The sequence below is a fragment of the Seriola aureovittata genome, chromosome 15 (genome assembly GCF_021018895.1).
Source record: "Seriola aureovittata isolate HTS-2021-v1 ecotype China chromosome 15, ASM2101889v1, whole genome shotgun sequence".
NCBI classification, from domain to species: Eukaryota; Metazoa; Chordata; class Actinopteri; order Carangiformes; family Carangidae; genus Seriola; species Seriola aureovittata.
The window spans coordinates 5070053-5096914 of record NC_079378.1 but is presented as its reverse complement, the minus strand read 5'-3'; the positions used below and the strand labels follow the sequence as shown (position 1 = coordinate 5096914).

At 40.9% G+C, this 26862-nt stretch overlaps 1 protein-coding gene across 2 annotated transcripts in view; it reads left to right on the top strand.

Annotated features, from left to right (window-relative positions):
- The window catches only part of tmem132e (transmembrane protein 132E), a 343793-nt gene extending 332097 nt beyond the window's left edge, over positions 1-11696 (top strand). For both annotated transcript variants that reach the window (XM_056396861.1, XM_056396860.1), the window contains exons 8-9: positions 2780-2974; positions 7160-11696. In XM_056396861.1, the coding sequence (XP_056252836.1) occupies positions 2780-2974; positions 7160-8230 (1266 nt within the window). In that variant the 3' untranslated portion in view covers positions 8231-11696. The remainder of the gene's footprint in view (positions 1-2779; positions 2975-7159) is intronic.
- Positions 11697-26862: the final 15166 nt, after the last annotated feature.

Below are 26862 nucleotides of genomic sequence, written 5' to 3'. Positions count from 1 at the left end.
ATTTGTACGTAATCGCCAATATTGATTTCAATTGTATTAGAATTTCTTTTTAGTCACTTTAATTGGCCTGTGAAAATATCAGCCACAGCTGAATGAACGTGAAATAGCAGAAAATCAATTGTAAGCAAACAGTTTTCACTGGTGGAGGTGTACCGGGTCTGACCTCACTAGGATTTATGTGTCCACATGTTTTTGCACAGAAACCAACTTTACTCAGGACACATCTTCACCACCACCACCCCACCCCCCCCATCACTATCCATAAAATGACTTGTGATTGTCACCTCGATTAAGTCCCCTGTTAAACTAGTCTTGAAATAAAAATGTTCCACCATCAAGTTTAATGCGGAGATTTTTAGTCGTAGCAGAAAAGGCTCCTGTAGTGAGAGTGATTTAAAATGCAACTTTGTCCTCATGAAAACTTTTAGAGTTTATTTGTGCATTCATTTACTATCATGCCTTAGGGCTTTGCTTGCACACTGTGTGTGTACATGTCTTTCTATGGTTGTGTGGACAAATGTTAGTTTGAAGCCATCGTCGTGAGGACATTTTAAAGGGCTGATGAAGACTTGGTTGTTGGGTTATGGAATTAGGTTGAGTTGGGGTTTACGTAAGGATTGGGGAAAGGCATTTGGTGGTGGGGGTGTAGGTGAGGGTAACAGGGCAGGGGAATGACGTCAGTGAGTGTCCTCTCAACAGCAGAAAAACCAACATGTTTGTGTATGTGTTTGTGGTTGCATGTGCACATGTCTCTGTGTTGCACAGTGAACCATAACTCTCCTTTCTGGCATATTAATTCATCACATCCAAACAATGCATATTGAAGTGGAACCTGACTGCAGAATATATAGCTGTGTTTTTTTTCTCCTATTTTTAACCACTAAGCATTTACCAGTATAGAGGACGTGTTTATATTCTCTAACATTTTACTCTGATGAATACAGACGGACGGATATAAAATACATGCAGCGTGCTGTGCAGAGTTGTACTGAAAGACAAATATCAAGGGCAGAGGAGTCGAGGAGCTGCGAGCAAGACACATCCACACACAGCTACAGGAAGGCCGTCTCACAGCTGATGGCAGCACTGAACTGCCACCCATTAACCTCTCTAGGCTAAGAGGACATTATATAGGAGCATTATACCATTCTAGTAGCTGTGCAACTGTCTGTGTTTGTGCATTATGAAACAATCATCAAGCCGACTAATTAGTATAATGTTGTAACAGATGCCGTGACAGTGAAAATAAAAAATGAAGGTGTAAATGAAGGTGAGGATCTAATTCTGAAGTGGAAAATAAAGATAAGAGTTTTACCATCACGTCCAAGAGTTCCACCAGAAAAAAGCTATTTCTGTGGCTATGTAGAAAAAATGTAGAAATGTTTCCAGGACACTGTGAGATTCGGTCAAAAGCTCTGGAAAAAAAGCTCAAAGTGAACCTTGACTTTAGAATATTCAATCACAGATACGATTCACAAATTCCAGGTAGATGATTTGGACGAGCCCCTCACCTGCCGAGACCACACTGTTGAACATAAGTAAATACGTAATACCTCACAGTACATGCTTTTTCTGTTGTTTAAGTCTTTATGTGTTTTGTTTGGAGTTCATTCATTCATGCGTAGAGTTTTCTATGAAATAATAATGCACCTTACGGAGATAATAACGAGGCCAGGGAGTCGTACGCACTGAAAAATTATGAATTAAAAAAAAAAGAAATTTGGCAAACACAGCAAAAGGGTAAAGTTAGGGTTAGGGCTGTGAGAAAAAGAGATCTCTGCACCCTGGGTCACTGTAGGTTGTGTATGTGGGTGTGTGTGTTTAGAAGGGGAGCTTTATCATTTTGGACACAATAGAAATCATAATGTATTGAGACTAAATTGATAAAACCAGGCATCTGCAGATCCATCTGTTTCTGCAGATGATTTGGCTCAAGCATGACAAATTACACCGCACCAAATTACATGGCACGTAGATCTGAGCCCAAACATCAGGTTACATCAAATTACAAATCAGGCAAATTTAAGGCGTCTAGACAATTTTGTCTGGAAGCACAACTTGAGTCTACATGATGCAGTCGGCTCGCCGTTTCAAGGTTTCGGATGGTTATTGGGAAAGCGTGTCAGAGCATCAGACCCTTCATTGTTCTAAGCATTACACACTTCGTGATGCCAGCTACAGTTAAAAAAAAATGCTCCAGATGAAGGTGGAAACAATTTCCCGGACTGACTCTAAGGACAAGGCCACGGCTTGTGCTGGATGGCTCTTTACTTCGTTCAAGTCCCTCATGACCTCTGGTTGCAATTGCAAAGCGAAATGATGATCTTTTAAAAGTGCTCTAAGTACTGGGTGCAGAGGCCCATCAAAAAAAAAAAAAAAGCCTGGGATTACTCAAGGAGGCGACACCAGCTTTAAACGGTTTTGGTGTTCAATGCAGTGACACTCAGATGGGCACAAGTGTTTTTGCTAACTGTCAGTTAGAAAGCGTGTGGTGGCTGCTTTGGATTCTACCTTGTCTGGTTGCTGATGGATTCCATCTTGAGAACGGCGTCTTTGTTTGTTGTTTTCCACGATGGTAGACAGAGAGGCATTGACACATGGATTCAAGACACACTGGAGCAAACAACAGCACAAAGCACTTTAATCCAAAATTGGCTTGTCATGGGCTTTATGAGCTTCAGAAAGACAATAAAGCTGTTGTCTTTTCTGGACTTAAACGACGTCCCTCCGTCATGTGGAGAAAACAATAAAAGAGCGTGTTTTTTTTTTGTCTCTGCAGGTGGAGTCTCCGCTGGCAGTGGATGCAGTGCTGGGAGAGTCTGCATTCTCGGTCACAGACGACAAGGTTTCCATCACAGAGCTGCGGGTTCACGCCATTTCAGGCCTGACCCTGTCGCTGCAGCCCAGCCCCGGCAACAGCCACACCATGGTGGCCAAGGCAACCGGCCTCCAGACACTCACTGCTCCCAAACAGGTACAGCAACAAGAAATGACCAACAAGTAATACAGTCAATGTTATTAAATTATATTATATTATATTATATTATAATTGATATCATAGATATAACTATATTACAAAATGCTTGTCCCCCACACAACCCTGCCTCCTAGAAATCACAATCAAAGTGTGTGTTTGTGTGAACTGGTAACTAGCTAGCTTTGTTGCCCAGTCACACACTGACTTTGAGGCATTTGCTTGCTGAAAAAATTTCCCAAGAAAAAAGTCAGACTCTACATTTCCAAAGCTGCCAGAAATATTACAGTGTTGTAGTCTGCAAAACTACCAACAGTGTGATGAAAATATGCAGGTGGTACCACAAACCTTGCTGCATATTTATGAAGGCTGCATGTGCGTTAAAAGTTACCAGCAGTCTAGCTGAGGTAAATAACAAGCGTTAGGGATACTGCCCCATCAACATATTGTTGAAAATATCTCATTTAGATAGCGAAGTAAAAATATCTAGTCTACCTCATTTCACCTAAAAATTCATCCTAAATGAGGACTAGCTATAAAGCTACCCAGTGTGTCACTGCTCATGTTTACTGTTGTTGTTTTGGCAGCACACATTCTGACTCGAGAAATAAATTTTGCGGAAATAAAAATGTACCTTTTCTGATTATTTAGTCAAAACCAACGCACTTTTATTCATGAAGTGAATATATCAGATCTTTTTTGAATCTTGGATCAATATTAAATTGCAACTGAACCAAACTTTTAGATTCCAAATATGTCTGTATAATTTTTATATCGGATCACAAAGTGTTTAGATCCGTATTGAATCATTATGGCGGGATGGAAGTGATGGAACGGTTACTACAGCATAAAGAGCAGTTCTGTAAATCCACGGCTAAGCACCTCTGTATGCCGTATTAACACTTAGCAGTGTGTTTCCTGATTTCTCTCTCCAGAGTGGTAAAACAAAAGTTTATTTGCAAATCCCCTCAGTGGCTCAATCAACAAGTAGGAACTACTTTCACTTCTCAGTAATAAAATTATTTCTGTGCTAAATCTTTCAAGCTCCAAGCCAATACTGTTGGCAAGGACACAAAATAAACGCAGCTGCGGTGAACTAATGTGTATTATTGGTGCCGTTTTATAACAACCTCCATATTAGCCAACTCTGCCAGAACATTTCTGATACGTCCAAATACGTTCCTCAAAATGGATTTTGTTGTTCGAGTGAGAAGAGAAAATACATCTGGGTGAAAAACAGAAAATCAGAAAGCTGTTTTGTTTTTTTGTTTTTTGCCGCTGCCTCTTCACACAGAAGTAAGAATCTCTGCATTTCTCTGCAAGGAATTAATTGGCATCTCTGCTTCAACCTAAGGAGAAGTGTGTGTGTGTGTGTGTGTGTGTGTGTGTGTCTGAGTTCTTCTTCCGCTTTGCCCTTTCATTGGCCTGCAAGTTGCTAAAAATGCAACGACAACCACATCAAGCATCAGTGAGAGAGAAGCGAGCATTAAATTCCAATTTTTCTTGCTTTCCGCTTCTTGGCCACCTTGAAATTTAATTATTGTAATGTATTGTCCTAAGTGCTCTCCAAGGCCGGGCCATAAAAGGCAGCCAATTCCTCTGCCGGCAAAGCTCTCAGAGGAGTACTGGAGCTATTTCAAGCCATTTGATTCTGTTTCACTGGAAAACTTTCTAAATGTCCTCTATTACTCTAGAAATGAATGAAACACATAAACTATGGATGGGGAGAGTTGGAAAAATCAAGGTCTCTTTGCATTATTCTCTTTTCAACTTGACAAAGTTCAAGCCTTTCAGAAATAAGAGCTTCACTATTTGAAGGCTCATCATAAAGCATTTCTCTTGCTACGTCTTACTCACTGTTACTGCTTAAATTAGCAACTTAATAAGGTATTTATGAGACTGAATAGCACTATTGCTTTTCATGTCGATGCAGATGTCTCAGAACAACATTTCCAGGGAGTGTTTTTCCGCATATGCATATTTTATAATCCAAGCTGTTTATGTTCAATTTACATCCACATACAGTGTAATCCCTTGTTACCATAACGCACAAATCGGAGAAAGTGGGGAAATCAAAGATAGGAAACTTCCGAATACACATTAGTTTATGGAAGTACACAGATAAAATTAATTGGAGAAATTGTGTGCCAAAGGTACAGTAGGTTAGATGCATAAAATAATATCAACACGGTGCAGAAATCCCTTAGGGTCTCTTCAGATCTTTCATGGCCCTCTTGCCTTTTTCAAAAAAAAAAAAAAAAAACAGCTACTCTTTTTAGCATTTTTTTTCTGAGACAAAATCACCTCCTGTGCATGCAGAGCCCTCCTGCACTGGAGCAGCATAGAAAAGCAGGTGCCAATTGTTGTGTCAGTGTGGAAACACCCACACATTTTTCCCTACATCAGCCTTTTCGCAGCAGAGTCAGCTCGTAAAAACAGATAAGCCATATTCAATGTATTATTCAAATCATCCATATCAAAGGCTGTCTTCATTCTGTCATGCTGAGATGATAGGGGTTTGGCTCCTGGTGGAGTACCACTGCAACAAAGTAGTCTTCTCCCAAACTAGACCAAAGCGATTTTTTTGCCCTGAAAATACTGGACGTGCAACTGTCCTTTGCAAAATAAAGAAAAGGGAAGAAGTCAAGACCTGCCAGACTTTGTTTCAGAAATAAAAATTTGTCCTTCTTTATTTGTCTGCTCTGCTAATGGTGGGTTACTGTTGTTCAAGCAAGCTGTGAACAAAGGCGACTGTCAAATGCTGCCTTGATTGCACGGACGCCAGTGTTGCGGTTTCCTCTGCGGCTGATGAATGTTGTCAGATAACCGCCGTGCAGAAATTGAGGCATTTTATCCGGTTTCTCTACAAGGGAGTTTAGACACTGAAGAGTGATACAAAATACAAATTGAGAAGATCACACATGGCAAGCAGGAAGAGATGGACCAGAGCTCATCATTCGAAGCACACGCCGCCGCCGCCGCTGCTGCTGCTGCTGCTGCTGCCGTGTGAGGCTTATCTGTCTGTGCTGCAGAGCGGAGCTGTGTTGTAGCCTTCAGGACAACGCCGTCGTTCCTTCCACCCCTTCCTCCTCAGTGCTTGAAAGTGGCTCGCTGGTGTGCACATCAGAGGCAGGCCGTCTGTGTGCGTGTCAAGGCTTGTACCGCGGATGTTCACAAACGCTCTGGAGATTTAGGGATTGGCGCAAGTCCAGAACTTCAAAGGCTCAGTTGGGAACAGATATTCAAATCACGGTCAATACCATGAAAGAATGGCATCTGAACCATTGAAATACTCTTTGGAAAGATATAAACACAAGGCAGAGCCAGAGCTTCCTGACTGGTTTTATATTTCTTACTTTGATTTTTAATGGAACTTGTTGCAGAGATTAAGAAACATACAAGTGTGAAAGTTTTAGAGCTGCTGCAGTACAGACAAGTTTCCTCTTTGAAATAGGAACTGAATGCACACCACCTCCCTTACCTGTCTCCCCCTTTATAGGTCAGTTTCAAACCAAGCGTTTGTCAAACGATTTTACATGGACTTAGAGTCTGAGAGTCAATCTGTGCCGCACATGCCTGCAGTGTATTTGATGACACGTTAAACCCGCTTGTGCCTGGATTTTCCGCTTCTTGTAAAGATAAGAGAGCAATTCAGCCTGGGCAGAATCATTAACCACCATCAACCACCGGTTTTCAATCACTTAGCACAAATTGACCATGAAAGTAAGAGTAAAGTAATCAATCTAGTATAATTGCAAAAGTTGGTCAGAAACGTCAAAGGCAAATTTGAATTACTTTGTGATGGAAAATAACGTTTTTCAGAGTCTGATTCTTTTTCAGCTGCTTTTCAGTATGACGAGACTTTCTGTTGTGACACTAACAACGAATCTCCTGCCCATCATCCCTTTCAATTCTGTTTTCAGCCAAATAGTCAGATGCAAATTGGTGGGTTTTTTTTCTGTATTCAGGTGCGTCAATGTGGTGTGTAGGTTCCTGTCGGATCAGAACCATTTGCTGTCTAGTTTTGCAGAGATTCTGGATTTTTTGAATATCTTGTTAAACTTTTTCCTCATGAACTACAAGTCAGAGCAGACATTTATCTACCCTTGTGATTAAATGTTAAAAACAGAAAACCAGTTATTTTGTGGTGTTAAAGAAAATTTTTTGTCTCTTGTTGTCCGACAGGAGGCCAGTTTGTCCGTCTGGATGCTCTTCAGTGACAACACAGCCGCCACCCTGACTTACTTTGATCCCAAAGACTACAACCTCAATGCCTCCACACTGGATGACAAAGTGGTGTCAGTGTCCCAGGAGCCTCAGCAGCGCTGGCCGGTGGTGGTGGCGGAAGGGGAGGGGTCTGGCGAGACGGTGCGTGTAGAGATGACCATCTGCGAGGCCTGCCAGAAGACCAAACGCAAAAGCGTCATCGCATCTGCTGCAGTTTACGTCAAGGTCCGCTTCGGCCCAGAGGAAGACTCCGAGGAAGAGGCGACCACAGAGGGCGAGATCGAGCTGGGGCCCGTCACCAGACGTCCAATCATTGATCCGAACATCAATGGAAGAATTTATGAGACGTCTAATGAGCAGCCTGCTAGTGTTCCCATTGATTACACTAATTTTCCCACTATTAGCAACCAGGAGCGGCCGACGGAGAGTGACGAAGAGGAGGAAGACGACTTTGTACATTCACCTCGCAATATGACCGACCTTGAGATCGGCATGTACGCTTTACTGGGAGTCTTCTGCCTGGCCATCTTAGTCTTTCTCATCAACTGCATAGTCTTTGTGCTGAAATACCGCCATAAACGGATCCCGCCTGAGGGTCAGGCCAACATGGACCACTCCCACCACTGGGTGTTCCTGGGAAACGGCCAGCCGCTGAGGGCCCAGTGCGATCTGTCACCGCAGCAGGTAGAAAGTCCCAGTAACCCTTTGGAGGGCGTACAGACTTGCTGTCACGGGGACCACCACAGCAGTGGCAGTTCCCAGACTAGCGTTCAAAGCCAGGTGCACGGGCGGGGTGACGGCAGCTCCGGCGGCTCGACGAAGGATAACGGCGAGGAGGCCAGCTCACCCACCTCCAAGCGCAAGAGAGTCAAGTTTACCACCTTTACCACCCTTCCTACGGAGGAGCTGCCCTACAACTCCATCCCCATCGCAGATGAAGAGGACATTCAGTGGGTTTGCCAGGATATGGGCTTTCAAGACCCAGAGGAACTGCATGATTACATGCGCAGAATAAAAGAAATAGCCTGAGATGAGAGGTGCAGTGTGAAGCACTGCTCTCAGCTTTCTAATGAAACGTTCCTTTCTATTTTTCTCTTTTTCACCTGAGTGAAAGATAAACTTTCACAGACTAAAAGGCCAATTGTTGTTTTGGTTAGGGTTTGTTCCATTTAGTTTGCACAGTGCTGTAATCTAATACACGCTCACACAGAAGAGAATGCCAGGAAGCCAAAGACTTGACCAGAGGATCTCAATCACTAGAGGAATCTGTAAAATGATGGCTGTAGGAAAAATGTTTCACTGGGAAGCTGAGCCACGGCCAGACGTGAGCGCTGCCCCAGCTCTCTTCTTCTTTTCAGGATCTGATTCCAGAGGAAGCCTGACATGGACAGGAGAGTGGAAGAGCTATGGTACTGGCTGTGTTTTTGCTGACTCAGTGGGACTCTGCAGTACTGTACCTACTCCAAACTAAGAGGCCTTTGATGAACAGAAAAACTGTCAAAGACTCTCATGAAAGTTATGTTGAAAAAAAAAAAAAAAAAAAAATCATTTTGTTTTTGCCAAAGTAGGAAAGGAATTCTTTTAATGGCAAAACTTGTTTCATTGTCGTTCTTGGTGCAGCACACTCATGATTTGTACTCATTATCATTCCTTACATTTTTCTACATTTCATAGGTAGTCAAAAGCAGTGCCCTACTTCTAGTCCTCCTGGTCCTGAACAAATCTAATGCCTTATCAAAACGGTCACAGTTCACTTCTTATATCAGTCAACAGACGCGCTGTTTTCTCACTACGGCTAGAGGCAGCGTAGTACGGAGCAACTACGTAAAATGCTACGACTGATCTCGAGCATGGGGTAATAAATAGAGAAGAGCTTGAGTATTGTGAGGATCTCTGACAGTCTTTGCATGGAAGGGGATCTTTGAGGCACAATCAGCAACTTTTTTTCCAAATTTGTAAATGTTTGTATTGTAATTATATAATCATTCATACACATTACAGGAGTAAATATGTTATCATGCATTACACGCATGTCAGGCCTACACGCAGACATTCCTCTCTAGTATATGTATATATGGTACCGGGCCAGAGTCGCCTCCGGCACGAACGTTCAGCGCGTTACTTAATCCAAGCTAGGAGGAGCGGAGGGCCGGTTGATGTCTTGAAAATTTTATAGTGTCGTGGTGAGTAGAAGGTTCCCCTCAGTAACGTCTCGACAGAACCGTAGCTTTTTAACAAACTGGTATCACGTTTGATTGTTGAACATGAGGATTTGCTATGCATCAGAATTGTAACAGATCTCATCTTTTGATGATTTATTTCGCCTCTGAGTTCTGGCCTCCTTCGGGAAAATAAAAAAAAAAACAATTAAAAAAACAAAAAAACAAAACAAACTTATAACGTACTAGTTGGAAATATTCTCACTGGAGACAAGATCCTCTAAAGTCTGCAGGAAATGTAATTTCCCCATAAAGATTACTGAATAAATTATTGATTTTGCTTCATCATTTAAATCAAGGTCATCCCATGTTGTCATGCTGTTTTTCAAACACGCTGTGTAATGTATGTAGTCCCTATTTTGTTCTCGTGAACCCTCACCCGGGGGGGGGGGGTCACAGCTTTGCTTTGTCTGAACTTCGCAGACAGAGACTCGTAGCTCTTACTGCTAAAGAAAACAGCGGTGTTGCTAGAGGCGCACGAGCGGCGCGGAGGAAAGAACGTATCTCAGGATGCTGATCGACTTCACTGGCAGTTCAGAGCGATTGCCAACAACACAGCCAGTGTTTGCCATGTGCAGAAGTGTTAATTGCTGCGTTGAGCTTCTAAAGGTTTACTGACTACACCACACTAAAGCAGAGGAGAGAGATCTGGTGGGGTTAGAAAGAGCATCAAATATCTCAAGTGAGATTTCAACCAAAACATAGCGAGGCAGCCAGACACGTAGTAACTGAGAGCATGATGAAAGCAGAGTAAATAGTATTTTTAATTGCAGTTGCCCTGTTAGTGTAGCGTTTGCTTTTTAGTAGTAGAGTGGATGACTGGAGATGAAGGTTGATGTTGTTCCAGCTCTGATCTCACATAAAACAAGTTTTTTTTTTTTTTTTTTTTCAGGACTAATGAAGCAACTGTGAGATAAAAAGTAGTTTCCGTGTCACTTTCCTTTAATTCTCTACTGCATCTAAGGGCTTGGATTTTTATTTTATGTTAACTGACTGACTGATTTTTGGTGATCTTATGAAAAAACTAATGTTGCTTGCTCCCTCTGTGGTGATGATGAGCACAAGCTCTGTTTCACTTCAAAATGTACATTTTGTTGCCATCCTACCTGCTTTTCAGCCCCTGCAGCCTTATTAAAGACCCAATCCAGAATTGTTCTCCTTGTGGCAGCGCTGTCATACAAATACCAGCTTCAGACGGGACGAAAACACAGAGACACGCGTTCATCGACTGACGGCTAAACACAACTGTTAAATGTGATCTGAAGATTGAAATGGTTTCCTTACAGCAACGTTGTAAATACTGGAGCAAAAAAGGCTTTACTTTTCCCACTTACTCCAAAGTTGCCATGAGATTATTTTCCATCAGTAAACCATACCTTTCAATATTCTACATGTATATAGACCCACATTTGATATACTGATAAATCCTGGATTGGGACTTTAAGGATTTGGTTTACTGCATGCCCTCTCTATGTTCCATGTGGTTGAAATGAATAATGACCTGATTCTACTGTATAATAATGTTCAATCTGTGTTAACATCTGAGAAGGAGATGAGATGTTTTTTTGACAGTCCAAGCCCGTCCTTCAGCCACAGCATCAACATGATCTGCCATGAAATTGAGAACAGCAGCAGCCAGCCGGAAGCGTTTCAGTTGTAACTTTAAAACGATGGTGTCTCAGGATGAGTGTTGGATTTCTTTAACTAAAGCTGGCTGTTTTGTGTTTAGTGTTAACGTCGTCGCCCCAATCTGGTGACGTTATTATAACAGATTAAGTATCTAATAGCAGCTCCACACACTAATTTTTTTAATGATTTTTTTTTCCCCCACTAATTTACTCACACAGTATGTAAAATACCTTGCACATGACATGATACATCTCAAAAACTTTTTATTTTTTAGATCATTTTTTACATCTTACTTCCTCTGTGAATTCTGTCTTTTTTGTAATCCTGCTTTGGTAACGGTGCGCGGTGCACGGTCATTTTATATTTTCTTCAAGCTGCTAATAGAAACTAAATCTTCTTACAACAAATAATTGAAGATCTTGAATTGTATTTTCCTGTTCCCCTCCCCACCACGGAAAACTGTGCACGATGTGCACAACTCAGTTGGCTGTGCCAGGTAACCACCACACTGACTATAATATGTTAATGTATAGAGCACTGTTAAATTTCCTGTATTCTCTTGAAAACAAACCCTTGTATTTTCCCGTTATATGTAAAGTACTAAAGAAAATGCAATACACAAATGATTTGTCATTATTTTGCTTCATTTACTAGAGTTGAAGACTAAACATCTTTAATGCTTCAGCGTGATGTGTATTATATGTAGGATTCAGCCTCAGCAGCCTCATGAGAGAACGCTCTGACCTCGACGGCGTTTTGCTTATTGGGCACTTAATGCCTCACAAGAGAATTGGTACAAAAACCTGCAACATGTTTCATTTATACACTATATGAAAGTAATGGTTGTATAATTCATCCTTATTTATATCTTGTTTTAACTTCCACTCATTCACAGATATTTAAAGGGCTCGTATTCTGCACCTTTCCAGTGTTTGAAGTGTAACAATGTATTTGTGGTTTTAAGAACCAAAATCCATCTCAATGTAGTTTTACATCTCCTCTCTCTCTCTGGAGCTCTAGTGACAACAGATCGGTGAGCCAATCAGAAGAGAGGCTCAGGCTGAGGTATCCAATAAAAATAGATCAATAATAGATCAGAGTTCAGGTAAAACACTCCGAGAAACCAAATCCTGCAACGTTGGATGGTGGGTCCAGGTGGGCGGGGCTTGGGGCATGGCTGAGAGCGGTGACTGATTTGTTGTGACATCACAAAGTTATAAAAGTCCTGAAGGCTCGTTTTAAGGCTCAGTTTCTGAATCCAGGCGCTTTGATACTTTCACAGTATTAATATAGAACATAGACCTGCTCTATACTCAAAAGAGACATGGAAATCTCTCTTCATATAATATGGGATCTTTAAACAACAAACAGACTCACTGACAAAAGAGGAGGCTGATTAGATAAGATTTTTATTCCTCTGAATTTTAGCTGTACGGTATGTAGCTCACATCCGACACCTTCGCCCATCCGTGTGTCTCTGCCAGGGCTGATCAGATCCTGGCTTGAGTCCGACCAGTGTTTGAAGTCCATGATTCACTGCTGTTCAGCTCTTGCTGTGGTGGGTCTGAAGGCCCAGCCATTACATTCACTGGCAGTTTCTGCAGAAGCAGCAGCAGCATAAACATCCTGCAGAGACATGGGTATAAAAGCCTACTGTAGTGCATCTCTACTCATCCTGCAGCTCCCATCCACAAAATCCATACTTGGAGGTGTTTATTTGAAGTCTGGAGTGTTTACGCTCTTAGTTCCTTTCATTTAAGGAGTTCAAACTCTTTGAACTCAGGTTAGCCACTCAGGTCATTAGGAGAGAGTAAGTAGGTCCATAGGACAGAGGGGATCTGATAGCCAATGGCAAAGGCTTGCATAATAAACTGGGAAAGATTTTCATGTTCAAGGTTGAGTATGAAAAACATACATTATTATTTAATGGCAGAAATTACGAATCTGGATCAATATAAAATGTTATCAGCTGCTTCTTCAACCCTTGCAAAACCAGATGTGTCTTCCCTAACAACTGTATATTTTAAAACTTACGGAGATTCATGTCACACTATGGAATTCAAATGATAGAAAAATACGAGCATAACAAAGAGCTTCACATATTAAATCTTTGTAAAGGCTCAAATTCAATAGGGAGCAGTTTACTAAATTAAATGTTATCAGTAATTACAGGAAAGACTACGGGAGAGGTATTTTTCTGTCATTCTTTCATTTGAATTTTTGCTCATGTTCAGGTTTATGACAATACTTCTTTCTTTGTGCAGTACATGTAATACAAATTCCCATAATGGATTCAAAAGGCTTTTTACACTAAGTAAACACATTTTCATACAGAAAATACAAGACAGCCTGCAAGGTGCTGCCAAGTTATATCCATTTGAGACTAAGTGCCGGGGGTGGTCTGTGCTCTGTGAGCAGTGGCCTCAACACTGTAGCTCCCGTCAGCAGCTACTGTAAGCCTCCTCCATACAGTGCAGGATGGTGCAGCGATGTATTAAATTGCTGCCTTTTAACCTTATCTTTTTAATCAATAATAAATATGGAAATATAAAAAGGAATAGCCACAAGTATTCCTACCAGTATCCCGTGATCATGGCAAATCTTTACACACCCTCCACAGATATCTGAAGGTCGCAAAGCAACAATATAGATTTATATCCCCTTGGAGAATCATGCAAACATTAAATATAGTCAAAGCTACTCAAACGGGCACCTGAAGTTTCAAATGGGAATTGATTTCATTTTTATTTGCAACAAAACAAACAGCAGCTGTTTTTCTGTGAGACCAAAAAAACAAATAGTTTATTGCAGAGTAAAAGACACAGGGTGGTAGCCCGTTTGTTGATGCTGCACTTAGTCCTCAGTCATTCCAAACATGCTCTTGTTCTTAAAAGATTAAATCTGAAATTTTGTCATGGTCAATGAATCTTATGAAAAGACAATGAATTGATCCTAATAACAAGCACTGACTCTGTAGCCAAAGCCTCGTGTGTCTTATATAAACTATTAAAAACTGCATCCTCGCAGTATATTATGATGAAAATGGGCACTGAAGTTAATTTTGAGTCAGTTCTGTATAAACCGTAGCTTTGGGGAAATACTCAGTATCCACAGCTGAAAATAGACCAGCATAAATACATTATTTACTGCTGTTTGAGTGACGTTTACTAACAACTATAGTTCCCAGCTGGAAAATTATTTTTCCTTTTTTAAATAATGTAACCGTGTATTTGTGACCTGTTTTCAAATATTTACGTACATACGAAGAAGACATGGATTAAAACTATCTGTGGCTTTGGTCCGTGCACAGATACAGCTCCCATGTCCTTGAAAAAGCCATTGGCATATTCATTTCTGGTACTATGACCCATGCACTTTCAGGTTAGAGGCTGTTTTGTGTTTGGCATATGTGCATGGAAAAACACACAGTACTCGGGAGCACGCATTCATGCCATTTCGCCATTTCATACTCTGCTGGTAATCTGCCTTAGCTGATCCATTTAATTGCACATTTGATGCTCAGAGGAACAGTAGTGCACCTTGGTAATAACTTCTCTGGTTTAACATATTTTTCTGACGCCTCATGTCAGTGGCATTTCAGCACTCGAATAGATTCAGCTCAGCGGTAATTTGTTTCAATGTGGGGTGCAGGGGTGACTCCGAGTGAATCAATCTGTGGGCCCTCGGCAAGCACACCAGCCATTTATGCCTTATCTAACCTGTAATAAAGGGTCACTTCTGCAGTGGGGCTCCTTCAAACCAGTGTTCACATCAAACTGCTTTGGAGGAGCCCCGCTGCTTGAGAAAACTTGTGTGTTTAAAGTCAAAGTGCATGAATACAGTGCTTCAACGCCTGGACTGAAATTTATTCACACCTATACATTCGATATATTTTATACATGAAATTCTGAAACATAAAGGTAAAAAAAAGACCCAAAGCATCAGGTGGTAACATTTCTTGTCCCTTTTTCATGTGTTGCTATGTTTTTATTTTATTCCTCTGGGTAACAGGCCAGTCATGGAAACTGTGATCTTGTGTCAAGATATTTCCAGAGCAGCTACAATGAAGCCTGACAGCAGAAATATCTTTAACTATATGAAACATCAACAGTAAATGTCAGGTTTCAGTGTCAGGCTCTCCGAATCAAAGAGAGAGGCTTCTTTCTAGACTCACCATTTTCACAGCCGTTCAGCAATCATACCAGGAGAAATCCATCACAGCGGAAGCAGAGATAACAGCTTCACACTGACAGCTGCCTCCATAGACCAGAATGCAATGCTGAGACATGACATGTTGCATTGTAGGTAAGGGCTACAACTCTTTATGTGACTGGTAAAAATCTTGCTGTAGTTGCGCTATTCACATTTCTTCTCTCATATATATATATATATATATATATATATATATCCTTGTAAACAAAGGCGTAGGTTTGGTAGCAACAACCCCACCACCCCTCCAAAACGAAGAGATAGATAATATAATAAGGCATAAAAACATTATAATATAAAAAGTCATGGTATAGAAAGGCATGACAAAAAATAACAATATTGGCAGGGGAAATTCTGTCCTCCCAAAATATTAGTAGGGACATGTCCATATGCAAACCTGTGCCGTTGCTTGTTAGTTAAAGCTCCTTCCCTGGAGAGATGAGGTAACAAATCAACACCTGAAATAGACGTAGACGGGCAGGTTGAAGGAAAGTTGATGCACCTAAAAAAAGTACGTCAACACTTTTTCAACAACTGTAACTCCTTTAGTGTGATGAGGATCACATTATAGATTAATACTGATGATCAATATCAATGTTCTGCTTAGATTCCAATACTATGGAGGTGAATGTAAATTGATTCTTGGTGCTCACATAAAGGCAAAGGGGCTGGGATGACAATATTCAACATTTATATTAGCCAACAGTGTCTCTTACTACTTTCCAATTTCCCTCCCACGTCTGTGGCCCCAAGCCCACTGCTTCTGACTGAAGGCGTAATTCTTTAAAAACCAAAACATACTTTCATTCATAATGAAAGTAATATCATAGTCAGTGTTTTATTGAAAAATATTATTTCTTTCAAAAGACAGTGTCCCCAGTGCTGCGGGTGATCCACCACTCTCGCTGTGAACAGTTTTCAAAGTTGCTGTTTCGTCAGTATAAACTAGTTCCAATTCATCTGACGTGGGGGGGCAGAAGACACAGGCGTGTATCAGACATCACACCAGCCAGTTTGACATGTCATAGCAGGAGAAGCACAGGTGTTATTGGTTCAGTTAATAGTTATAATCATTGTACGCCTGAAACACCTGTGCTTCTTCCTGCTTTGAAATGTCCACACGACTGCTGTGAAAAAGGTTGTATTATATTTTGGAGACGCTGGACGTCACTGAACTTGAACAAATAAGCAAAACTACTTGCAAAACAAGATGTTACTAGAGGTGAGAGAGAGAATATGTAGTTCTGACAAAATAGTGTTAATATTAAAGGGTTAATCTGACATATTTTTGCTCAGGCTTGAGCAAACTGGTTCATACAGCTGCTATTTTTCTTTTTCAAAACACTGACATTTACCTTTTTATTTTCATTTTTTTAAAAGGTACATTTGCATGTGCCACTTCCTCACATTTCCAAAATGTTTGTTTTTTTTACCACATAGACAGACATGTTATCAAGCCAGAAGCAGGAAGGAACCATTAAGTGCATTAACAGTGACACTGAAAACTTACAGGCAGGTAAACAGGAAAAACAGGTAAGAACATGAACTGCAGAAAAGCAGACAGGAACAGAATATCAAAGTCCAGAAACTCACAGGAATACATGGACACAGGAACGGTAACAGGGCAAACGTACCATTGTCAGTTTGCCTTGTTACCATTCCCCACCATGGGCAGGGGGCAGGTGTATAGTGGCTGACTGGAGATGACAAACAAGTGAGGTGGGTGTGGCAATGAGAGCTGGGTGATTAGATTGGAGTGAGAACAGGTGGGCAGATGAACAGGGAAAGCCAGGTGACTGCAGGAGGGAACCAGAGAGCCCAGAGACGAACTGTGACACATCAGCTCTTGCTAGCTAACATGACATGGGGTTGAGAAATGGCAGCTAGCAGCATCGACGAGACCGGCCTCCCATCTGAGGATGACTCCGCGATAACTTCCACACCTCGCTGATTACAGGTAGGAGAGGAATCAATTTACTTTTTCCTGTTTCTTAACAGACAGATTTTTGCAATATTTGTGTAAACCTTAATTTTAGCTGCTAAAAAGAAATTTAAAAAACAGATTTGGTACATGTTGGTAAAGCTGCCATGGATACAGACTTTCTGTCCTACACAGGGGATTGCAGTTAGAGATCAAATTAGCATTAGCCTTTTGTTAGCCTAGCCTCCACAACAGCTATACATGCCATGTATTGTATAATCTGTGTGCTGTACCTTAATTTCAGTTTATGGAAAACACTGGTCAGGATTTTGCAGTTTTTGGCGATGACTTGCAGGTTTTCGGTGACGTGGGTAGATGATAACCCTGAAGTCAGCCTCTAGCTCGTAGCAAGAGGCTTTATCATATAGTGCGATGACAGGATGCACTGGTTTGTGCAGAAATGTTCCGGATTCAAGCTGGGTGTCCCGAGTCCCTATAAATGTCTGTAAAACACCAACATGTTTTCAATATTCATTACCAAATTTAACAAAAATATTCAATATAAATACTGTACTTGTTGTCAGTGCTTAAATAGATGTTGCAAACAATGCATCTGAGTTCAGCACTGATCGATCTGTGTGTGTGTCACTAGTCAAGGCTGTTGTTTGCCTATGAGTTAAAGGCAAGTGTCATAGTCAGTGGCTGATTGACTATGAAACATGTGGTGTGTACGTAAGCGTGTGATTGAACATACAGTACACTTAATGTTCCTGGTTTGGGGGTTTTAAAAATATGACCAACCTTCAGTATCTTATAGTGATTTTTTTTTTTTTTTTTTTCTGCAGCACTTACACGGTGACATTGCACTTTGGTTAAAAGAAAATCAATTTGTTGGATGAGGAAAGGCTCAAACACAGGGAGGGGCTACCAATAAAGGGGCAGCATCGAAACGAGCTGCTTTCACTGACACGTGTTGACAACTCTTAGCCAGGTCAATGTGCTGTGCCAGCGGCTGTCCTGTCCCGACTAACATTATTCACTGCTTGAAATGCTGTGTAATCAGTAACTGCTGTGGAGGGTTTGGCGTCCGCCAAAGCAACGTGTCTTCCCACCGTTCGACTCGTATAATTCCAGCATGTATTTCCTCTTTCATCAGAGGGGCTGGCTGGCTATCTGGACGCTTCTTTTGTTTTCTACGGGAACATGCTTTTGCAGCCAAGGACAACAAAACCATTATTCATCATGGCTGGCAAGACAGCTGTTTAAAGTTTTATTGAGGCTCAAGGTGTGCCTTTGTAAGCATGTCCTGTTTTCAACCTTGGCCAATGAAGGTCTAGAAAATTGAGGGGAAGGCATGCTAGCCTTTGGGAACCTTTTTTTTCTTGATAATTACTCTTTCAAGGTTTTCTGGGGTGTGATGATATATGCCCTCGAAGATTAAAAAATCATATGAGATAGAAACTAAAAGAATCATAGATGTGTTTTTCAAGCCTTTGTATCAGCAGGTTTTTATTTTCCTTTTGATGGTCTTTGTGCTGACACTACAGTGTGGATTCTCAGACAGCAAACACACCAAATAATCATACATGTTTAATGAACTCAAGTGCCCAATGAAAAATTCAACTTTTCCTACCCAAACACAAAAGTGTCATCATGTCTTGTCCAATAAGGCCTGAAACGTGACGTAGAGGACACAGTTCAGTTATTATTTATTGGAGTTTAATGTATGCACAGCAACAATAGTGTCGACAGCTCATGCCATCACATGCTGACATCCATCCAGAGACGCTCAGTTCGAGGGCGTTGCTGAGTGATCCCTCAAGCATGGAGAACGTGTGTGGGAGCTTGTTTGGCTCTTGGCATGGCTCTCAGGAAATAAAAGTCAAAGCTTAAGAAGATGGATTTTTTTTCTACTGACTGAAACATCGTGTGTGTGTGTGTGTGAGAGAGATAGATTGTGTGTTCAGACCGCAACTCACCTGCATATGATTGGGTCCTCTGAGGAGACACAACCCGGCAACAGCGACCAGGGCCAAGTTATGTCAGCGCAGGGATGAAGGTGCTCAGCAGCCCCCACAGGCTCCGTGTGTGCTGCTGGAGAATAAGCAACATAGTCAGGAATTAGTTGTATGAGGTCTTTCTGGTTTCATCCCCTTGCGTGTGGATGTTGGTCTGTGAGTCACTTTTGAAAGACGGACGATACCAGCTGAGTTTTTAAACACTCTGCAGGGCCACAGTGTGCCTTGCTGCTACTGCTGCTGCTGCTGGTGGTTGGCTGGCTGGCCGTTCTTCACTTCAAGTAGGGTGCCAGGAAAAAACCCAGCTTTCAAAAATCATTTCTGATTGGACCGTGCAGCGATCTCCGTGTAATGATATGCAAATGCGTCTCAGACAGTGAAAATGTGTTTTTAGTACATTGCCACCTTCACAGCAGGCCTGGGAAGCTCAGCCCGCTTTGATGTTGGAGACGGGCTCACGATGCGTTCACGTCATGTTGGAAGTCTGCACGGGCACCCACTTAGTGTCATGAATTGTGGTTATCACAAGCAGCAAACATGGCACTGAACCCGCCAATTTGATCATCTGAATGCAATCTATTTATGTAAAGCAATTTCGGCTGTAGTTTATGGTTGACTTGAAATTCCTTAAAGCAAAAAAGTTAAATGAAACTGAGGCTGAAGTTAGCAACTCTTTCAAGTGTCTCTTGCTTTTTGATTTTTTATATATATATATATATATATATATATTTTACTGCTACCTCTGCAGCAATGTCAGAATCTTTAGAACAACAGCACGAACTGATAATGCAAATCATTTAAAGCCTTATATGTAACTGATGATATCTTTCATTATGAGCGTTGCCCACATTTCCATGCAGCGTGATGTCTACAGAGACGGCAGAAGCGCATACCCACACACACACCCACAGACAGGCTTAATAGGAACTGTTGGCAGGCTCCCTTAAATGGCAGAGAAAGGGAGGGTTCACAGTCTCAGTGGGAGTCAACATCTTGTCAGGGTCCATCGGCAGCGAGGCCTCTGCAAGAGGGTGATAACCCCGAGCATTTTTCTCAGCCAGCGTGTTCAACTTAATCATCGGTAAGAGTCTGACCTAGAAGAAGAAATGCAAAGAAAGCAAATAAACTCTCACCCATAACAAACAAACTGTGTATTTTCGTAATCCACATGACATGTCCGGTGTGGCAAATTCATGAATAATGGATGCCTTTTAAGTTAGAGATATGTTGAATCAGGGTTTCTTTGATACCAAATCTCCTTTCCTTTGTGTTTCTGTCTCCACAGCAAACAGGAACACAGAAAATATTTTAACTGATCTCATAATTTCATCTTTTTTGTAAATATATATGAATAAAGAGAACAGTAAAAAGCAAAACTGGATTCACCCTGTATTACGTGATGCACCCTCATCCACAGCGCCTCTGTCACACTCAAGGTGACACCTGTCTGTTCTTGGTGTTTACTCAATCTTACAAATGTAATTAAGACTAATGCCAAACATAAAATATGAATAGTTTTTTGGTTTGTCTTTTTTTTGCCCTAGAAAATTCAGCTTTATCAAGCATTGAAATTTGTAGGAATAAATGATTAAGACACCTTTTCAGGCTGAGAAATATCCCTTGTCTGACTACACAAAGGCTAATGAGGTGTAGCAGATAATGATACATAATTAATACACTATGGACTTGTGTCTCCTGAAAGCAACATGAAGTAAGACATGGGGATAAATCTATAGGCATCGTGTAAATTAAAGTTTGTTTTTGCAAATTACTGTTTTGTGAGGAACTTGTTTTTCATGGATCCATTATTCATTAAGGATTTTCTTTGCTATAGTGCAGAGATTTTATTCTGAAAGCAAATAAATGTCAAGACCGGGCATTATTAAATCATCCACTTCAATTTCAAATGGTAAATATGTGCATTTAGATGTTGATCTCAAGTGTTTTTTTGTTGTTTCCCCCCCCCCCCACACGTACTGGAGAACCGCAGTGTTTGTACCCGGCAGCTTCACAGGCTGCAGGGGAGCCAAGGATGGAGCCGGCACAGGAGCACACTTTAGCTAACTGAGATTCTAGGGGGGTAGGGTTAGAGAAACAAGGGAAGACAAAGCTTGATCCTGCTTGTAGGTCACAGCTCACCAGCGTGTGCTGCTGCACATACTGAGCAAACCCATCGTGTTACATGACCATCAAAGACATGTTTTATATAATTTATACCTCATAAATGATTCATTTCCAGCTATAAGAAGAAGGCCCTGTTCTGGTTATGATCCCTTGACAAACATATAAACTATACACCAGGGTTTGCAATTGAAATTCCAAGAGGTTCCTTCTCTATATAATATAATGATAACTATATGTTCTGTTATATGTCCTGTTCAGTTCAGTTAACCAGCAGTCTCAACCAGTTTTATAAGAAACAGTCTCAACTCATCTGAACAACTGAACACCTTTTTATAAAACGTCCTTTTTCTCTCTTTCGCTCCTCTATCCCACTTTCCCCACTTATTATTTTTCTTATGTCTTCTCACCCATGTGTGTATCTCGCGCACGGACTCAAGTCGCAATGATTGGCTGAGGAGTGTCATGTGACGAAAGCTGCAAGACCTAGAAAAACTGCACCAGTTAAAATAAAAATGCTCTGCCAGAATTTGATAACTGTCAGTAATTTATAGGTTATAGGTCTCGGCCCGGATCCGGACCGTGGTCTGCCCGTTAGTGACCTCTTGTAGAGTTGCCGTATCGTTTGTCCAGTCTTCATCTCTCCTGTGTTTTAAGTAAACAAGTTATCCAACTTAAACAACATAGGTTGCTTGTCACTACCCGCACATACGACTGAGGGTAGTGCAGTTCTTCTCACTGAGACGATGTTGTGTCTTCACACTGAGCCTGTGGAAGAGTCAGTCTCATGCTGAGGTGATGGACTATGGGCACATTCTACTACATTAATCACTCTTGGGAATACAATGAATAATTTCAGCACTCTTAATATGCAGTAGTCAATTTAATTCATTATTGATAACTATCATCAAACAGTGATAGCTACCTCATAGTTAAAGAGACCATCTTTAGTGGGCAAATGGCCCGGAAACACCACAAACATTCATTATATGTTGGATATAATAAATCATCACAGAAGGCAAAGTGGCTGCACTGCTCTGCAAACAGCACCGCCTTGAGACCAGTTCCCACCATCTGTTCATCCACCGCAGTCCTCTGTACACTTCCTTTTATTACTGGTCTCATTTGTTTTGAGTGAGACAGGTAATCAGGTCTGCAGATGACATCATCTCAATAAAGGTGTTTATTTTGAAATGACCGCTGGGCCCAGTGAGTGTCGAGGCTTTTCACACATTTAGACTTCATAGCTTTAATATAGTCTTGCTGAGACTAGTGGAGCTGGGTTACCATGGCGATGTACGCTGCTTAAAAGGGAGCCAATAAAAAAAATAAATATATAAAGTTAGCTCACAACCCACAAAAACTCAATTCATGATAAGACCATCAAAAGAGCTGTGTGATAAATGGAGAAATGTGTATTCCTTTAAACTTTGAACTACCATGTGGTTTTTGTTATTAATCTTTCTTTGTTTATTTTATTTAATTTTTTTTTTTTTTACAATTTCGGGGATCTATAGTTTCTACAACACGAGCACTGGATTGTTATCATTACAGTTTTCCATTGAGCTGCGCTGATGTAGCTTGATGTGACTTTTCACACATGAAAACAAATTTAATCATTTAATTGATCATTTATTTTAATGTGGCAACCACTCGATTATCTCACCAGGACCAGTTGAAACTTTCTTATAGTGGATGGAAGGATTTTGAGTTTAATATGTTACAATGATGGAACGAGCAAATCCCTAAACTATTTTAACCCTGTCTCTTAGAAATTAAATCCATGTATTACTAAACATGTTTTCCCAGTGAAGCTGTGGTGGCAATGCAGTCGCTGGCTGGATCATTAGGGCAGGATCACGGTTTAGGGTGAGTGTAAATTAAAAAGGTTGTGTCTGAAGTCACTGTGAACCTTTTCTGTTTTAAACTAGACCACAGTCTTTCCCTAACATTAAACAAGTGATGTGTGAGTCTAAGCATAACCATGAAAAGGTGTAATACTGCTGTAATCACTACAGGTGGATGTTTTACTGCAAGATCAGATACGTTGTCTGTGAATGTGGTTGCATTTATGTTTCCTACAAAAATAATTTGTTGTTGCAGATTAGTTGTACATAAACATACTTTCTAAAAGACGGTTGAGGTTGATTTAGAGGACTGTATGTTAAGCCATTAGTCTATGGTCATGCATCGCCTAATGACCAGCCTCTACTATTACAGGGGGCTCCAAATGAGGAGAACCTGATGTACCCCGCCTGAACACTTAGACTTCCATTTTATGATTTTTCATGTTCTCTTGTATTGATCAGATGCCATAATAAAAGACATGCCTCTGTAATATTGAATCGTGCTTCCAAAAGCATCTGCGTTTCGACCTCTCCAACCTCCAACAAGGGCGGTCTGAGTGTAGACAAGAGACTGAAAGAACACTGGACAACATCAGCAGTCTGTGAACATCAGACCAAGAGGGGCCACAGCTCTGTGAAGAAATCAAAGTCATCGACCAGGAGTCAGTGGACAGCCAAAGAAATATCAAAGAGGACATTCACATATAACCTGCGGGTCAAAACTTCCACTTATCCAATTAAATATCTCTGCGTCTGCGAGACTGGCTCTCGCAAACATTGGTACAGGCAATGTTCCCCAGGGGATGACTCCTAACGACTTTAGTGACTTTTCCTCTAGCACCACCAGCAGGTTGACCTCTGTGGTTCAGAGTCAAATGTCTTGAGTGGATTACCATGTAATCTGGTGCAAACTCTGGTGATCCTGACTTTTCATCTATCGCCATAATCATTACAGTGAGTTCACAGTGAGCATTTTAAACTCAGTGTGGCTGTAGACTCTTGGTCTTCTTATGTTATTAGCATTAGTCAGATGTAAAAGGAAAAAAAGGAACATGAAATATGACATTGTTTATTGTAGAGGCATATTTAAAGAACGTTGAGAATGCAACAGGGATTATACTGAAACCGTTCTCAAGAGATGAAGAGAGTTGTTTGAAACATTAGACGTACGTAAGTGTCTTTGCTTAGGTGTCCAGATATAACCACTTGGTGTGCTGTCATACCTACTTCTGTGTAATTAACTAGGATTTCTTGGTGAATCTCTTGCGGAAGGTTCTGAGTGTAACCTGAGCTCAAAGTCTAACCAGGCCAAAAATACACAAGTTAAAACAACTCTCTGATTCTAGTAACGCCTCCTATTGTTAGAGTCCAACCGCCAAAAGGAAAGGCAAGGCAAGTTTATTTATAAGGCATATTTCATACACAGAGGCAATTCAAAAATAGAGAGAACAGAGCATAGAAAAATAAAAAATAATAAGTATAAAATGGATCAAAACAAGAAAATCCATAAAAAGAGTCAGGGTGCAATTATTAGCAGCAGTTAAAAGGAGAGGTGATTTGGTGTTTTTAAAAGTAGATAGAGATGGGCCACATCTAAGATGTTTATTTCAGTTGTGTGTAGCATAATAAGTTAATGCAGCTTCACTCTGTTTTGTTTTTTAATACAGGAACACTGAGCAGACTGTTGCCTGAGGCTTGATGGTGTGGAAGCAAGTCAAAGATGTACTTAGGTCCTAAACCTTTAAATGATTTATAGACAAGTACGAATATTTCGAATTCAATTCTTTGAGACTCTCGCGGCAGTGAGTTTCCTGAATTATATGTAGCTGCTGCTTTTCTGGGAAGTTTTGAAAGAAGAGTTTTTGTTTAGACATGTCTCCTGTAATTCTTGCCATATTTTTAAGATGATAATGGGCCGATTTTGTCATAGACTTGATATGGGAGTTAAAATTTAAATTGGAGCCAATAATAACCCCAAGATTTCTGACTTGGTTTTTAGGCTTCAAAGAAACGGAATCAAGATGTACAGCAACTTTCAGCCTGTAATTGGCTTCTGAAGCACATCTTCACAGAGTCTTGACAGTTATAAGTCTCTGGTGTTCTGCGAGAGAGATCTGACACCATTCCTTCAAAAAAAAAAAAAAAAAAAAAAATTCTAATTTGTAGGTTTTCTGCTAATGGTACCTGACACTTTCTCAGACACCAGTCTGTGGTATTGGGTTGAAATGTGTTGACTGGAATGGCTGTGGTGTATGTTGTGTTTGCAAAAACAAGCTCTGTGTAAAGTGAGGCTGACTTTGGCCGCGTTGCCTAAATTTGGTGGAAAAGTGACTCATCATTGTTTACTCTTTGGGGTTGATATGGCAGATCACAGGGTTGTCCGTCTTTTTTTCTCCCAAACTGCAGTATGCATTATTAATCTCTCACTCACTAAACGTGGTAAAGACGGAGCGCAGGTGGTGCTGCCACTTCACGTATCAACCTGAAGCCCAGAGGGGTGTGTGAACTCACCTGTTGAGATCAATCTTTTTCAGGATTTTAATCTCTTTCTTTGTGTCTACGCCTAAAATGAATGACTTTGACAGCGATGCCAATGTGAAAGTCTTGACTTTGATTCTAACCAGGAATCCTTTACCACATGGTTTCCAGCACTCAGTAACACTTAGTGTGACTGACGTTTGCCTCAGAGTCGTTCACAGCACTACAGCTAAACCAGACAAATGGGCTTCACAAAACATCCAGTACAACAACCTTTCACTCTGTTAATGGCCAAGTCTACGGACTTCATTTGCCCTGTTTTGATGTGCACATAAGTTCATATCTAGCATGATGAGAAGAGGGCAAAAGGGATGACTCTTTTCAACCTTTTCATTTTTTCCCACTGCCATTACTGACCCATGTGTTTTTTTGTTTTTATTACACCACTTCACTGTTGTGAAGCTCCAAATGGACATGGTCATGCATGGAACATATTGTGAGTTCATCCAGATTTAACCCAAGTTCATTATGTTTTTCCAGCAGATCTCCATCTCACCTCGTTTCACCTTTACTCGTGAAACAAAGGTGCATAGGTGTGTAGGAACTTAAGCCTGTAATCTAGGGCTTTCCATGACTTTGTAAGATTTGATCATTTTCTTTTATGTTCATATTTAATTGGACACATCAAACTTACTGAGAGCTTCTATCATCTTGTTTTATCTCATAATTTTTTTTCCTGCACGGCTTGGTTTTGTATTTTTCTTCTAGACACTTCAGCTCCAAGTTTTTATTTCTAACTGCTGACTCTTCATCTCCTTTGAATGGCCTCCTCTCCCTAAATACTGATGAGAATTTGGGCATCTTAGTAAAACAGTATTTGTAGAATTATGATTTCTGTTGGGTTTGTTCTAGCTGTCCTTTTTGTGAAATCACAAAAAAATACCCGTAGCTATAATCCTGAACGGTGACACTGCTGACAACCCCTGAAAGTACCTGGAACGTGTGTGTAATATCACCTCCTGAGCAGAGCTGAAATATAGTTCTTGAAAAGGGGGCCACATGTTACATTATATACCATGAAGTTCCTGCAGTGGAAAAAAGGTTCTTTGTCACCAACGAGTAAATGTTCCCTAAGCTATACAATACACCTTGTTAATTCTAACACTACTGTCGCCTTGTGCTATTTAAAAGAAAAAATCACTTCAGGGCATAAAGTGTT